This window comes from Euleptes europaea, chromosome 1 (genome assembly GCF_029931775.1).
Source record: "Euleptes europaea isolate rEulEur1 chromosome 1, rEulEur1.hap1, whole genome shotgun sequence".
Lineage (NCBI taxonomy): Eukaryota > Metazoa > Chordata > Lepidosauria > Squamata > Sphaerodactylidae > Euleptes > Euleptes europaea.
The window spans coordinates 134,344,711-134,360,139 of NC_079312.1; the positions used below are offsets into that span (position 1 = coordinate 134,344,711).

The window sequence follows — 15,429 nt, forward strand, 5'->3', positions numbered from 1 at the left end:
GTTTACTATTATCTTCTAATAAAAGAAACAATGTCTCTGCTTGATCTATATTTTGAAGCAAAGGAAAAATTGAAAGACTTCTAACAGCAGTTACATACTCTACTAAAAGCAGGGTATCTTAAGATACCTCCCCTGCAAGACTCTAGATGGTAAGGCATTTAGGCACATCAACATAAAAGTACACCTATACCACGGAACAGTCAAATATGAACACTAGCCAGAAAGCTGGCCAGATGGAAGGATACTGACAAACTGGGTAGAACAAACCACTTTGTGCTCTACAGATTGTAATCATATCTAAATAAACATTTATCGTGCTCATAGCTTCCTGTCTGGTGACTGATTGAGGAACGATTGAGGAGCTGAAGTCGTTGCTCTATAAGTTTATTCCAATGAGAGACATAAGAATCCTACCTGATCAATCCGAGGTAGCCCTCTTGGGTGTTGGAGTGTATAGTTTTATCTTTAGAAGAAAAGGCCTTCATCCAAGCGTTCAAGAGATGATTGCCTCAGTTCCGCTAGGAGGGTCACCCCTGCTACACAATTCAGAATTCCAGAGATGGAAGTAGGAATATAAGAAGAATTGAATCGAAGGACTCCCCTATTTTGTCAATAAGGAAATATCCCCACTATTATATTTTAAATCTCTGGCTCTTCTTATCCAGAGGGTTTGGGGCTCAGTTACATTAATAAAGCCGCTGGACCCAGAAGAACCACATATACCATTAAAGCCCTTTAATGTTTTAAACCATGTTGGGTTGCATCCACTGATTTTGAAAGGCCTTTGTTGTTTTTGTAAACAAAGGCTTGGTTTTGCTGCTAGCGATCTCACTCAGTTTAACAAGCCTACAAAGGAAAAGGAGAGAGACGCAAACAGAATTAAGGACTAGGACAGCAGCAGAGGCCTACTACAGGGCCTTTGGTGCTGCCATCTTAGCTGTCCACAGGGACAGAAAAATTACAAAAGGAACACATAACCCTTCACCACCAACTCCTGTTTGAACAAGGAAGAAAGCACCTTATATGGGATAAGAAAACATGCCTGCATGCAAGAAAGAAAGCACACAATGTTCGGGTGTACCTGAAGCCTTTGCTACAGTGCACAGCCAGAGTGCCTACTCTGTACTTATCTTGTATACATTTGAGATCTGCAATGAAGCATTACAGGGCCTTTTAGCTCCACCATTCAAATCTGTCTCTCTGCCCACCAGTGGGCACACACATATCTGCCAACTAAGGACACAGTTTAGATATGAGATAAAGCAGAGTCCAGTTCACAAAAGCTAATAACAGTGATAATGATAATAACAACAACCAGAACAGATAATAAACCTTTTAAGTGTCTTATGATGCCATTAGGTTTCCTTTTTATTGTTCTGGAGATGGCTGACACCAGGCAACAACAACATTTGGCCATGTTCATGAAAGGCAAGCCTTGGGTGGAGGTGCAAGAAAGATTCCTTCTAATGCATAATTTTTAGTGTTCCAACTGAGACCTGTTTGCCATTGAACACAATCCATAAAGACCTAATAATTATCCTTCTTGCAGGATATATTAAATTACAGAATTTATTTTTGAATTTAAAATTCCACATCAGCTTATTGTATGGAATGCCACTTTCAGTATACTATATGAGGCTGCCTTGATTCTGGGTCACCACATAGATCTAACGAGCTCTGTAGCGTAGAGCGGAAGGCTGCAGTACTGCAGTCAAAAGCTCTGCTCACGACCTGAGTTCAATCCCAATGGAAGTTATTTCAGGTAGCCAGCTCAAGGTTGACTCAGCCTTCCATCCTTCCAAAGTCGGTAAAATGAGTATCCAGTTTGCTGAGGGTAAAGTGTAGATGGCTGGGGAAGGCAATGGCAAACCATCCTGTAAACATAGTCTGCCTAGTAAACGTCGGGATGTGACATCACCCCATGGGTCAGTAATGACCTGGTGCTTGCACCTTTACATAGATCTGTCTTATTACTATGTACTCTGACTGGCAGTGGCTCTTCGGGGTTTGTGGAAGAGAAAGAGCACTCAGCCACTCATACTCACAGAAGCGTCTACTAATAAAGTTATTACCAGGAACTTTTCACATTTAAGCAATAAAGCATGCAGTCTTCATTTTCCTAAAAGGTCTACAAGACACAACAGCTTGGAGATACTGAAAGTAGTTTTTTAACAGCTGAACACTAAAGCAATTTTTCACTATATAGGAAAATCTGATGGAGAAAATAAAGTAAATATAAACCAAGGAGAAGTCAGAGATACCATTTTCAATAAAGTGCTCCAGCAACCATGTGCCCCCCCCCACAAAGGATCTGTAGCTCTTGCGATAAGCCATCAGTATATCCTTGCACATGTGGATTCTCAAAGGGTCAGCTGGAATCATGCGGCTGGAAGTAAATTCAACTGACTTTAGCAACAACCCAGCTTCCACACTACTCTGAAGCCAATGCACCAAAAAGGTGCCATCTGTTTTACTTCCACATTAACTGAAGGTTTCATTAGTATAGGCCTTCCTTTTGCTGATGTTTTATAACAAAGATCATTGACCTGCCCAATTGTACTAAGGTTCTATGCCATATTTATGACTAAAACCATTGCAAAATATTGCTGAGAGCAATAAAGACAGTTCACCTTTATATGATTTATTCTTTTAATCCTTACGAACTGGTATTTGACAATACAACTTGGAACAGGAAGTACTTTCACATCCATTGTTCAGGGCTAGGGATTCATGGAGCTCTTTGGAAGTAAGAGAAAATCATATACATGTAACCCTTTTAGTCATAAAAGGGCCAGGTTAGTGACCACAGGATGGTGGATGCCCCATTCAAAAACCTGAAAACACGTAAACAATTTATTGAAAGGGGAAGGAATAAAATAAATATAAATCAGGGCAAAGTCAGAGATACCGTTTTTAATGAAGTGCTCCACCAACCAGGTCAGACTGCGAGTCTGAAAATAAAACAGTGTGAATAAAAGTTATATTAACCAGTCCCAAAGTCAGTGGGGAAGGAGAGGGAAGAATCTTTAGTCTCTGGGTCCTGACTCACAAACTGCAGACAAGTTGCGTTCTCCCCACAGTCATCCAGAGAAGCCACGTTTCCTCACAATCACAGCGGAAGTCCCAGTAGCACTCAGGGTGGAAGGCTCACACCAGAAGCCGGCCACTCTTCCGCCAGCTGCCTTTCTTTATCTCCCCATCTGTTTCTTTCTCAGGAGCTTCTTCTTAAATTCCCCACAACATCAGGAGGACAAAAAACCTCAGCTTCTCCTCTAGCCGAGTCTCCCTCTTGGAGTCCTTCCCCTCCTTCCACTGCCCTTTTGCCAGGCAAAACCTCTTCCTGCCTCCCCTGTAAGAAGCGCCTCCCTCTAGAGGGCAGCGTTTCCAGGCTAGTGTTTCACAACTAGGCAGGTGAAACAAAGCAATACATTTTTCAACAATAAATACGTTTTTATAAGGCTTACACACACACACACAGAGTGACATCTTCTGTCTCCTGCCAGCTTCTAGAGACTGCCGCTCAAAAGGTAAAGCACCATTTCAAACAAGATCACTGGGACCCACTAAAAAAATAGTGGGAGAACCTTCTCATAAGAGCAATAATACCCATGAAGCATTTAATACAGTTGGCTGACTTCTCTGGTGGCTTTTGTCCCCTACTATGTGATTTTAATTCTGCTTGCTTTCATTGTATTTTACCAAGCCTCTTCGAGAACTTTGAAAAGTGATACAGTACATGTGCTATATGTGCTATAGTGGGATGTAGGGAAACAATAGATAATGACTCCTGTAGAGAAAATGTTATGTTTGCAACTAAAGAACATGAGACCACTGCTCCTCTGTGACACAAACATAACAGCTATGAGATCTCAGATGTTCTGAGCATAACAGCATAAGAGTGGCACAAACATAACAGCAATCCAAAATAAACAGATTAAAAGAATAAAAGGGTTGATAACTTTCTAAAATTTCCATCACAGAAGAACTTTAACAAGACTTTAGTAATCCATGGTACCTTAAGGATTAACAAAACTTGCCCAGGACTGTTAGAATTTCTCCTTGCCAGTTTTTGTTTCTTTTCTACGCAAAACACATTGTATTCTTAATTTTCTCCGTCACTGACATTACAAAGCTGGCCAGGCTCCGAAATGCCACTCACTCCTTGTTCCAAATTAGCATCCTAAATGGAATATACACATGTAGTCAACCAGGAAAACAGAAATCAAAACTCATTCCTCCCTCAGATATACTTCCCCTGACTGGAGAGATTCTATTACTGCTAAACATCATGACATACTAAAAAAAATAAAAAAAATTGCAGGTTCCAAACAGACTTCAACAACATTAAACTACAGGGTACCCAACTATAAGAAATATATCTGCAGATTGCTAATAACAACTTAACCTAGGTAAATAAGTCAAGAGAACTTTGAAAAGTGATAGCATATAAAGAAGCTTTCCAAACCTTCCCTATCCCTCAAAAACAGCGCTTAGAGACAGTAAGCACTGTCATTTCTACTAAAGAACAAATGATGCCTGGACTGTTGCTAATTTTATCATTCTGGTATTTTAGAGAATTCCACATTTAGTGAATCGTTGCTTGCCACCTCAGGTGATGAGAAAAGGCAGGTTACAAAGGTTTCAATACAAACAAACCCATCTAAACAGTATATTCCTTTAAACATCACATTTAGAAAACCTATTTATAAAACATTAAGTCACACTGATTCCAACTGGACTTGCTTCCAAGAAGACATGCTTTGGATTGCAACACGATTTCTAGCAGAAGAAAACCCCACTGATAGAAGCCAAATTATTTGATTACACAGAACCCCACATGCTTTGGATACTGTCAGCTGCTGAGAAAGCAGCAAAGAACATCTGAGATCTCATAGCAAATGAAAAATACAGGACTTGGAAAGCCATCTTCAAGGTGCACATATTTATTATGTGCTATCTTGTAGGATAACTCCAGGGCCACATGAGGGCACCCTCCCCATCAGAATGAACATGAACAAAGCACAAGTCACACAAATATGTGCCACTGGACTCTACTGGAGTTGTGTCTTCAATCACATTAGGACGACAAAGCCTTCAGCCCAGATGGGCAGACCTGCAGTCCATCCCAGGAAGGCGGAATGCACAAAATACCGATTTCAAAGCACAAGAGTGCCAAAACCATCATATAACAGCTCTAGAGGAAAGCAGAGACAAGACAGCTCAGCTGTTTGTGAACGTGGCAGCCTAAATGAGGGTGCAATCCTATGCCAAGTTACTCCAGTCTAAACATACTTGTTTTAATGGAGCTTAGAATGGGGGAACTCTGCACAGGATTGCACTGTCACACAGGTGTCAGCACATTTATTAGCATACTATTTTAGGCAGCTGAAAGTAATCTTGGCTGCAGACAGCATTGTACAACAGTACCCCAAAATGGAATGAAGCAGCCTGCTATGAAGGAATCTGGACAGCCAGACAACTGGTAATTATCCACTGCATGACTCCATTGACCTACAGCTGCCATAAATTCCATATTTAGCAGATGCCCAGTTGAGGTGAGCAAAGCACATTGTGGAAAGTACTATGGACAGGCCATCCAGGTACGCCTCTATTGCAGAAGAAGCAGGTTTTATACCCTAGAGAACGAAACAATAAGTTCTAGTGAATACAGTTAATGCATAAATATCAGAGAAATTTCACCAGCTTTGTACAGCGAATGGGATTCAAGTGTCTATCTCTTAGAGCAGAAACAAGGCAGATTTAAGGGTAAACAAAATAAGGTAAAAGGTAAAGGTCCCCTATGCAAGCACCGGGTCATTCCTGACCCATGGGGTGACGTCACATCCTGACGTTTCCTAGGCAGACTTTGTTTACGGGGTGGTTTGCCAGTGCCTTCCCCAGTCATCTTCCCTTTACCCCCAGCAAGCTGGGTACTCATTTTACCGACTTCGGAAGGATGGAAGGCTGAGTCAACCTTGAGCCGGCTACCTGAAACCAACTTCCGTCGGGATCGAATTCAGGTCATGAGCAGAGCTTTAGACTGCAGTACTGCAGCTTAACACTCTGCGCCACGGGGCTCCTAAACGAAATAAGGAATGTTCAAATTAGAATATAACACACAGAGAGTAGCATAACAAGGATTTGCTCCAGGATTTCTCTATTTTGGCCTCTGCCCCCTTCCCCCACAGAAACATGGAAGCATAACTCACCTGTTTTCATTAACCAGGAACACAGAGCTGACATTTTCCCCAAGTGCTTCACTTATGGGGGAGAGACAGAATGGAGAAGAGAAGGCATCAGAATCTGAGTCAAATGTGCTGTCCCTGCTAACGTCATCGGCAGATAATTCCAAAGAGCCCTCATCTTCCCCAGTCTCCAAGGGGCCCTCCAGTCCTTCCTCCGATGCCTCCAACGGGTTCTGCTCATCCTGAGAACTGATTGTTGATAAGATTCCTGAGTCACTGTGGGCAGGCAGTGCAGGGCTGTGGATGCTGTCTGTTGCCAAGCAACCCTGGGACAACTTCTCCCCTTGTTCAGGAGAGCTGACATGGGCCACATCCTTAACCAGCTGCGACACGGTCAAGATGTCCTCCTCTTCTTTCAGTGTCACAGCTTGCTTCTGTTCAGAGAAAGAAGCCTGCATAGGGGTGCCAAAACCCTGAGTGTGGCGGTTACGCTTGCGGGGAGCCTTGCGGACCGGAGAGCTCTCTGGTGTGATGTAGCGGAGGGCCTCCTCGTCCTGTCTCTGGATGCGAGAATTTGGGACCCAGGCCAGGATAAGGGTGGTTCCAAGCAGCTCATCTTTCTCCATGTACAGGCACAAGTAGCCTGCAAAAGAATACAATGGCTCAGGGTTAAAATCAAACAATAGCATTACAGTTGTCAGAAGTTCTTGATTACCTGAATAGATGGCCTAACACCCCAACTTCCCGCTAGCACTTGGACTTCCCTTTCTACTACTCACCTGTTTCTCTGCCAACTCCCTTGCACAGCTTCCACTATTTCACTCCCCCCTCTCCCAAATCTAAGATTAAGGAACACTAGATTCGATCAGGGAACCTGACAGTGCCTGAAGTGTTACGTCAAGCACAGGGGTCTCCTTTATTGGGGGAAATTAGCTGGAGACTAGATAGACCCTCCTAACCAATTCTGCCCTAGGTGAGCAAGCCAGATGGAGAGCAATCCATTATCAAGGAGGCTTTTATGAATTTTAAGGGTCTTATTAAAAGTAATCAAATAGGATAAAAAAAACACACACACAAACAATTCCCAAAACACAGAGCTAAGAAAGTAAAGGTTTGAGATTCCCAAGCGGACTATAGTTACCTTCCTGCAGAATGAGGTTCCAGAATGGCAGCTACAAAAGGGGAAGGGAAAAAGGACTGCACTCCAGACATAGGGCTCACATCTTGTGTAAATGGCAGCCAGCAACTGTGGCAAAAGGAGATGTTTTTATAACCAAGGGAGGGAGAAGGAGGAGGAGGTATGGTCTCCCTGAAGTTGGCAACGCCTGGTGATGGATGAAGTACTTGAGAGTTCAGTGTAGGGTTGGAGATTTGAGGTGGGGTCTGGAAGGTGAGTCACTGAAAGGGCTTGGCTGGAGAAATGATGAGATTAGGAGTTAGTTACAATAGAATGGATGGGATCTGGCAGGATACTTGTCTTCTATTGCAGGAAAAGTACAAAAATGCTAAATGCTTGTCCACTGTCTCTTTGTTTCCACTGAGCCTCCGTTGTCTTCTTGGGGGAAAGCATGGTAACATGCCTGGACTTAGCCCAGTCAACTTGCTACAGCCTTGCCCAAACAAGATGGATGCCAGGAGACCCCTTTTGTCTCTGGCTACACAGCAGTGTTTTCATCCTTTGTGCAGCAGCTTCAGTCCTGTACACCTGTGGGGTGTCCCAGGGTAGCTGCAGGCCTATGAGGGTGCCATAACATTCCCCCTCCCCCGAAAAAGACTAATGACATGGGCATGGGACTTTTTCCCACACTAAGAAACGATCCTTGGTTCTAGGGTCTGGTTGTTAGGTGAGGGTGGCAGAAGTGAAGAGTTCCTGCACTGTATGTAAGCAAGGAGCAGTAGATAGAGGTAAATAAAGGTAGGTTAGTAAAAGAAGAGCAATGGATCCTGTCCCTTTGTTCCAGGGATTTAACATCTGTTGGTGTTGCAGCTGCCATATCTGTACACTCAGGACTAAGAGCAATTCTTTTAGTAAAGGGTTAACATCAAGGCTAGATTTGATTTAAGGCTACATAATTTAAAACTGGCTACAGAAATCAAAATGAGGTTGGAAGCAAAAGCTAGTCTAGTCTAAACAATATAACAAGCAGATGATAAATGAATAACTCATAGAACTAAAACTGATTTAATACAGAATAGAAAAAACTGGGTTAAATATAAAGGCGAACTAATTCTAAGCACACAATAAGCAGGTAAATAATGGACAAATGATGGTAATAAGAAGGCATTCAATGGTTAAACCTAAATAATAGAAGGCACACTTAAATAACATATATAAAAACAATACACAAAGAAAAAACCTTTAGGTATAAATGCCAGAAGGGGAAAAAATCTTTGACCATTTCCAAAAAACCAAACTAAAACTTCGTAACAGAAAGGAAAGGGTTAACGGCTATCACTAATAAGGTAACATGGGGCATGACTAGAAATAGGTGAATAAATGCAAAGAAGCTGGTACATAGAAGGTTACATTCAAACAAATGATACATAGAAAGCGGCTGCCACTTAAAGTAATAGTTTACATAAGGAAGAAATACAGCGTCTTGGGGTGGTCCCAATCTACTGACAGGCTTTATAGAAGTATATGGTAAGCGGAAAACATCTCTTCCCCCCCCCCCCGTTTCTCTGTAAACCCGGCGTTTTCCTCCCCCCACCAAGCTTCCAGCTTTTGGGCTAGGTGATGGCAACTTTTCTCCCCCCGCCCCCCCAGCCTCTCTGAGCCCGACCTTCGGGTTGGGGAGAGCGGGGTAGAAATGCAATAAATAAATAAATAAACTAACAAACTTTGGAGGACTGGGGACCAGGGCATACAGTTCAGCAGAGAGGCTGCAGCAGTTTGACCAGTATTGCTGCAGACCAGGAGTCTCCCTCCAGGAGATGGCATAGAGGAACAATGGGGGAGCATGCAGCAGGGAGGCCCGAGAGTGGAGACCTGCATGCTTGGGGATAGAACTGAGACACATTAGCGGCTGGAGAGGCCCTTGACGAAAGGTAGAACACACAAAAGCAAAGAAACCCAAATGGAGGGGGAAACTTTTTTGTTTTCTCCCCCCACTTTGTTTTCCAAGGAGAGAGAGTGCATGGTTGCTATTAAGTTCTTAAAAGCAGACAAATGTTTATATGATAAGAGACAAGTTGCACTGAGAGCAGGACAGAACCTACACAGGGAGCAGCCTTAAGCAGTTTGACATAAATGACCAAAAGCATTACACACATTGTATTAGGCGGTAGCATTCATAAAGGAACTGATCTTTAAAGGAGAAGAAGGCTGAACGCTGTAAAAAGAGAAAAAAATGGGAAAAGAGTCTCCCCCTTTTCACAGACTACGAGGACGGGGAGGACCAAACACTAGGGGGCGCCTTAACAGATCAGAGAGCCATGGAGGCTAAGTTCAAGCGACAAAAATAATTTATCATAAATAAAATCAAAATTAGCCAGGGCACTAACCTGGTGGAATCATCCATTAAAGCACAAAACACATAAATGGCAGCAAAAAAAAAAAAAAAAATCAAGAGGTGTGTAAAATAAGACAGGAACATATATAGAAGGTAGAGGTTTGTCCCCACATGTTGGGGTGAAATAAATAAAAACATTCACAGGATTTTAGAAATGGATATAGCAAAATATCAACAGCCTGATTTTGGGAAGAGCAAGTAAAAGCGAGTATCAAAATAATGTAGAAAAACAATATTCAAAGCAGGGATTCAAAAGAAAGAAAGCAACAGCTAAAACAGTAATGCTGAAAAATGAACAGACTTCATATGCTAGAAAAAGTTTAAAAAATGGGCAGTAATGTATTAAAGGCGTAATCAGAAAAAACCCTTGTAAGAGGGAAAGTTAACTCAAAAGAAAGAATGAGCAGAATGAAAAACTTGTTTTTCAGGTTTGGTATACATAATATAGAGACATGGTGACTCTGAGCATATACAGAGTGCCATTGGCGAGAGACAAGAAAAGGGCAAATGGCAAAAGCAGATAGCAGTATGGGAAAAAAACTTTCAATGAAACAATTTTACAAGATCGGCAATAGACCAGAACAATTAGAAATGCCTATATGCTAGAGCAATAGAAAAGAAATGAGCATACATACAAGACCACAGTTATTGGAACTCAAAAGGGAATAATTGAAGGCTATATGGCTCGGGGGAGTTTGCCTTTGTAGGATAAAGCGCAACTCACAGGGCCCCAGCTAATACAAATCCAAATAATAAAGCTACATTGGCCCATGTATATTAGAAGCCATGGCCATACTGCAGAAACCTGCAGTTGTCACAAAATAGAGAAATAATTCTGAAAACAAAGTCTTAATGATTCCTAGAAGAGAAGGCAAGGGTGAGAACACACACAAAAAAGTAAAACGTGCTTCTGTGCATGCACAGAGCGTTATTGGGCAACGTGATGCAAGAAAAAAATAATGTGCCTTGCAGTGAAAGGCAAATAGCAAATTTTGAGATTAAAGGTAGCAGGACACATAACCTCTGGGGCTTGCCCCCCCCTCCCCATGATACCTGAAGAAATAAAAACTGCACGCTGAATACAATTTTAGTAGCACCATATAATTCAAAAAGGAAGGAAGCGTTCCAAAAATGACTTAAACTGACTTAAGATAAAATAGGGGATGCAACGTGTTGCCTTAATCCCATTCTACACAAACTGGTCAAACAATAGAGAGAAGGGGACAAAACCAAAAAAGGACGTCTCTTCCCCCACCCCTTTTCTCAGAGACATAAGGCTAAGTGAAAAGGATTGTCAGAAGGAAGGTCTGGCAGGGTGTCCCACAGGAGGGGGAAAGAAACATGCTGCAATAATTTTGGTTAGAAGCCATAGAGGGAAATGCGGGGAATAAACACAATTGATAGCATCAAGACATGAAAGTGTTAAACACAGTGTGATGTATTTATGTGAGAATAAATGGTCATAAAGTGATGTTGACTCTGTGCATGTACTATAGTACATGTGCTATAGTGGGATGTAGGCAGACAAGAGATAATGGCTCCTGTAGAGAAAATGTTATGTTTGCAACTAAAGAACATGAGACCACTGCTCCTCTGTGACCACACAGAGTGGCAGAAACATAACAGCAATCCAAAATGAACAGATTAAAAGAGAATAAAAGGGTTGATAACTTTCTAAAATTTCTATCACAGAAGAACTTTAACAAGACTTTAGTAATCCATGGTACCTTAAGGATTAACAAAACTTGCCCAGGACTGTTAGAATTTCTCCTTGCCCATTTTTGTTTCTTTTCTACGCAAAATGCATTGTATTCTTAATTTTCTCCGTCACTGACATTACAAAGCTGGCCAGGCTCCGAAATGCCACTCACTCCTTGTTCCAAATTAGCATCCTAAATGGAATATACACATGCAGTCAACCAGGAAAACAGAAATCAAAACTCATTCCTCCCTCAGATATACTTTCCCTGACTGGAGAGGTTCTATTACTGCTGAACATCATGACATTCAACAACATTAAACTACAGGTGATCACCACAGGGTACCCAACTATAAGAAATATATTTGCAGATTGCTAATAACAACTTAACCTAGGTAAATAAGTCAACACACTCAACTAAGTTACTTGTTTAGAACAGCTCTATAAATCTTATTTGCTGCAAAATAAAGTCTTAAAACCATTTCAACAATCAACAATAGCTTAGAATAAATTTAAAACTTTGGACCCAAAGTAAAGGATAGAGGCAAAACGTATCACATGAGGTACAAACTTTTCCCTTATATCTATATACAGACAACAAAAATCATGACACAAGAGCTGTATTCTTAATGAGGTGGCACCTCTGTGCATTTACAGAGTTCCTTGTAGAAGTCAGTCAGAAGGGCCTGTGTATATAACCAGGTAAATCCTGTAAAACAAGGGTAAAGCATTGTACAAATGCACAAAAAGATCCTGTAAGAAAAAGGGTCAGCTTCTTTAATGAGAACACAATTAAACTTTTTCTTTGTATTTATAATACAAAAGGAGAAGGGGAAAAAATAACTTAAGACATTGCCATTTTTAAGGTGGCTTTTCCCACCAGGGCTGTGGCCCTTTCCATATTTTGAGTTGGTCCACTAGGTAAAAAGCAGTCTGGAAACGTGCGTCCTAGCCCCCACCATGTGCAAAGCGTGAATAGCTCTCCCAGATATACTGCTTCTGCCTTTGGAGGCTCTCAGGCACAGTTTTTGTACTTTCATAGGCACTGCCAGTCCATGAAGGTTCCAATTTGCAACTTCTCCCATTTAGGCTTGTCTTAAGGTAGGGGAGAGCAAGAAGAAGAGGCTGACTTGAGTAGGAATTCTGGTCTGATTTTTCCACCTCAATACAGGGTGGGGGTGTATTGCTGGTGTGGGCTGAATTTTCTTTTCTAATGCAATTGGAAACAGAGAGGCTGCCTGTAATTGACCAGGCAGTCCTGTTTCTTTTATGACTACCCCTACCACGGGAAATCCTGCTTTTGCCCTGCAACCTTGTAACATATTTGGCTCCATTTCTAAGTAGGATTTTTCTTGAGTTTTTAATCGAGCCTCTGTGGTTCTATGACACTCCATGACATTTTGCAACTGTGCTTTTAAATTGTCAGTTTCTACTCTGTTCCTTTCCAGGTGGATATTCATTTTATCAAAGTCATTCAGGATTGGCTCTGTGTTTTAAACAGCAGCTTCTACTTCCTGATTTTTCTTGGTGAGGTTCTCAATCTCCAAATCTTGTTTCCTGTTAAATCTTGTTAATTCCTGGATTTTATTCTCCCTACTGGCTAGTTCCAATTTCAGAGCCTTATTTGTATCCATGAAGGTTTTTATCTGGTTCTGGATTTGAATTATTCTTTGGATCCTTTCCATTCCTCTAAGGGGAATATCTTTCCAACCTGTAGCCTTGTGGGGAGCACCACCACACTCTGTTGGCTTTATTGCCTTGGGAATCGGGCGTCTATGAGTACCTCAAGGACTCCTCAGTTCTTAAGCAGCTTTGCCATTGACCAGTTTCGTCTGGACTGAGCTTCAGTTTATTGTCCTAATCCATCCCATTACCTTCTCCAGGCACTTGTTCACTCACCGAACATTACAGAGGACATTTTTGTGCTACTGACACACACATCTGGCCAGTAAAAAGAACATGATGCTTAGTCACCACATTAAGCATTTCACGGTCTCCTGAAACAGGCTGCCAATGAACTAGCACAAGAAGCACTGACAGAGGGTACACATCGTACAATTCCAACCCCCACCCCCCAGACAATGATGGGGACATGAGGGTTGCTGGCAGCAGTACTTCTCCCACTGCATCTAGTTAGATCCTGACATACTTGAGGGTTCCCTTGACTTCTTCACAAAAGCCAGTGCTTGTTCGATCATTGTCAAATACTGGCAGAGCCCTTACTTCTAAGTAACACATGAAAGGCAGTGATCAACAGTAAACAGTCAAGTCTTTGATCCAAATACGGAGGGGAAAAGAGAAAACACGTGGGACTTTGGGTGCAGCCTCTGGGTGCAGCCTTGGGTATCCCAAGGACAACAGCAAACAGAAATAAAGCATGAGCTACAAACAGCTGTTGGACACCACAGAACAGACTGGATGCCCTGCTGGTATGCCAAGTGGCCTGATTCTGAGGCCTTCTGTAGCTCCAGCCAAGGTTTTCACTACTGACCACACAGTACTAGGAGCGGCTGAAGCTATCGCCTTGAAAATCTGTGCTGCATGGTGGAAGGAAACTCTCAGCCAGGCAGAATCAATGCTTCTTCCCCGAAATAGGGCAAAGATGCTGTCCCTTGAGCAGCTGATGCATACAGGCTTTATTTTTATTTTTCAAAAGAGGTTTGCTGTAGCATACACAGCACCACCTGGCATTCAGGTGCTTAATATACAAAAATTAAGCAGCAGAACAGAAAGAACAATCAACACTAAGTGGAACCACTGTGACAACTTTGAACCTGGGCTGAAGATAACCAGGAAGGAAACTGGAGAGGATATTGTTCATGGCTAACCACTATTTAAGATCATGCTATAAACCCTGGCTATATATTTGGACAGGCTGGTAGGACACTTTGGGAAGTGAGACTCAGCTGCCGCTCCTCCACCTACCCTCCTGTGCAACCAGTTTCCAACAAAAGAAAATTTGAGCCGGGAACTTGAATAATCGTTTGGGAAAGGTAAACAAGTTAACCCATACACACACCACGGTACTTTCCTAAGCCTGCCCTTACCTGGATGGTGTTCCACAATGCCTTGCAGCATCTCAGGTGGGTGGACACAGACATTGTTCTTGGAGTAGATAATCTCCCCATCCAAGATGGAAGATGAGCCACCGCCGCTGCTGCTGGCATTTAAGGTCAGGAGGTCAGAGGCTTTTGAAGAGGCACGTCGGAGGAGTCTTCCCAAAGACATTGCCAAAAGAGTGTTTCCATTCTCTGTCAACTTCAAGGAAGCACCTAATACAGACAGTAAGGTCTGCCCAAGGAGAAGGAGTCAGAATGAATACAAGGCACATGCTTCCTGCCTTTATCCAATAAATGGAACAAAAGGTGGTCTAAGAAGTTGGCCCAGTCTCTTGAAGTTTAAAAAACCTATGAAATAACTAACACAACTTGTGAAGGGAACCAAAACAGAAAAAGAATACTGTTCATTACCTACTAAACACTCCATGGACCTCCCTGCTAAGGTGCTCAACTACTCCATACACCTGTGTTATGCCACCAGTTGGTCTTGCCACAAGATTTTTTGGCTACATTCGGACATCACAATCAATTCTGGTTAACCAACCCTGGTTAAATTGCAACATCTCAATGCAGATAGTTCAACAAACCAGAATCTATTGGTTGGCACCAATCTGCAATTTCAAACTAGAATTTGTAGCTGATCAGTTAATCGCAGTAAGTACCTATCGGGCATGTTGCGGTGTACAAATTCAGGAACTGCTGTTTGTTATGTACAGTCACCTTTTGCAGCTATTGGCCACAGAAATAGAAATACAGGAAAGATATCCTCTATGACTGAAGATGGAGAAAGGCAAGAAGCAGGCAGCCTAGAGTTTACACATAAACTTCACCCAGTAAACTAACCAGAGTTTGTTGCAGAAGGCACAGAATGTAATCTTTGCTGACACAGATAAGCACAACGACTCCTTTGGGAACCTGTGATTTTGGTTTCCTGCTTTCTTATTCAAAGGTGGTAAAGGTCCCAAGCACAGGGT

At 42.2% G+C, this 15,429-nt stretch overlaps 1 protein-coding gene across 4 annotated transcripts in view; it reads right to left on the reverse strand.

Annotated features, from left to right (window-relative positions):
• The window catches only part of TBC1D16 (TBC1 domain family member 16), a 68,629-nt gene that overhangs the window by 44,147 nt on the left and 9,053 nt on the right, over positions 1-15,429 (reverse strand). For 3 of the 4 annotated variants that reach the window (XM_056863910.1, XM_056863918.1, XM_056863902.1), the window contains exons 2-3: positions 14,444-14,687; positions 6,210-6,828 (exon numbers count right to left, since the gene is read on the reverse strand). In XM_056863910.1, the coding sequence (XP_056719888.1) occupies positions 6,210-6,828; positions 14,444-14,624 (800 nt within the window). In that variant the 5' untranslated portion in view covers positions 14,625-14,687. The remainder of the gene's footprint in view (positions 1-6,209; positions 6,829-14,443; positions 14,688-15,429) is intronic. The other variant, XM_056863928.1, reaches the window with a different exon arrangement.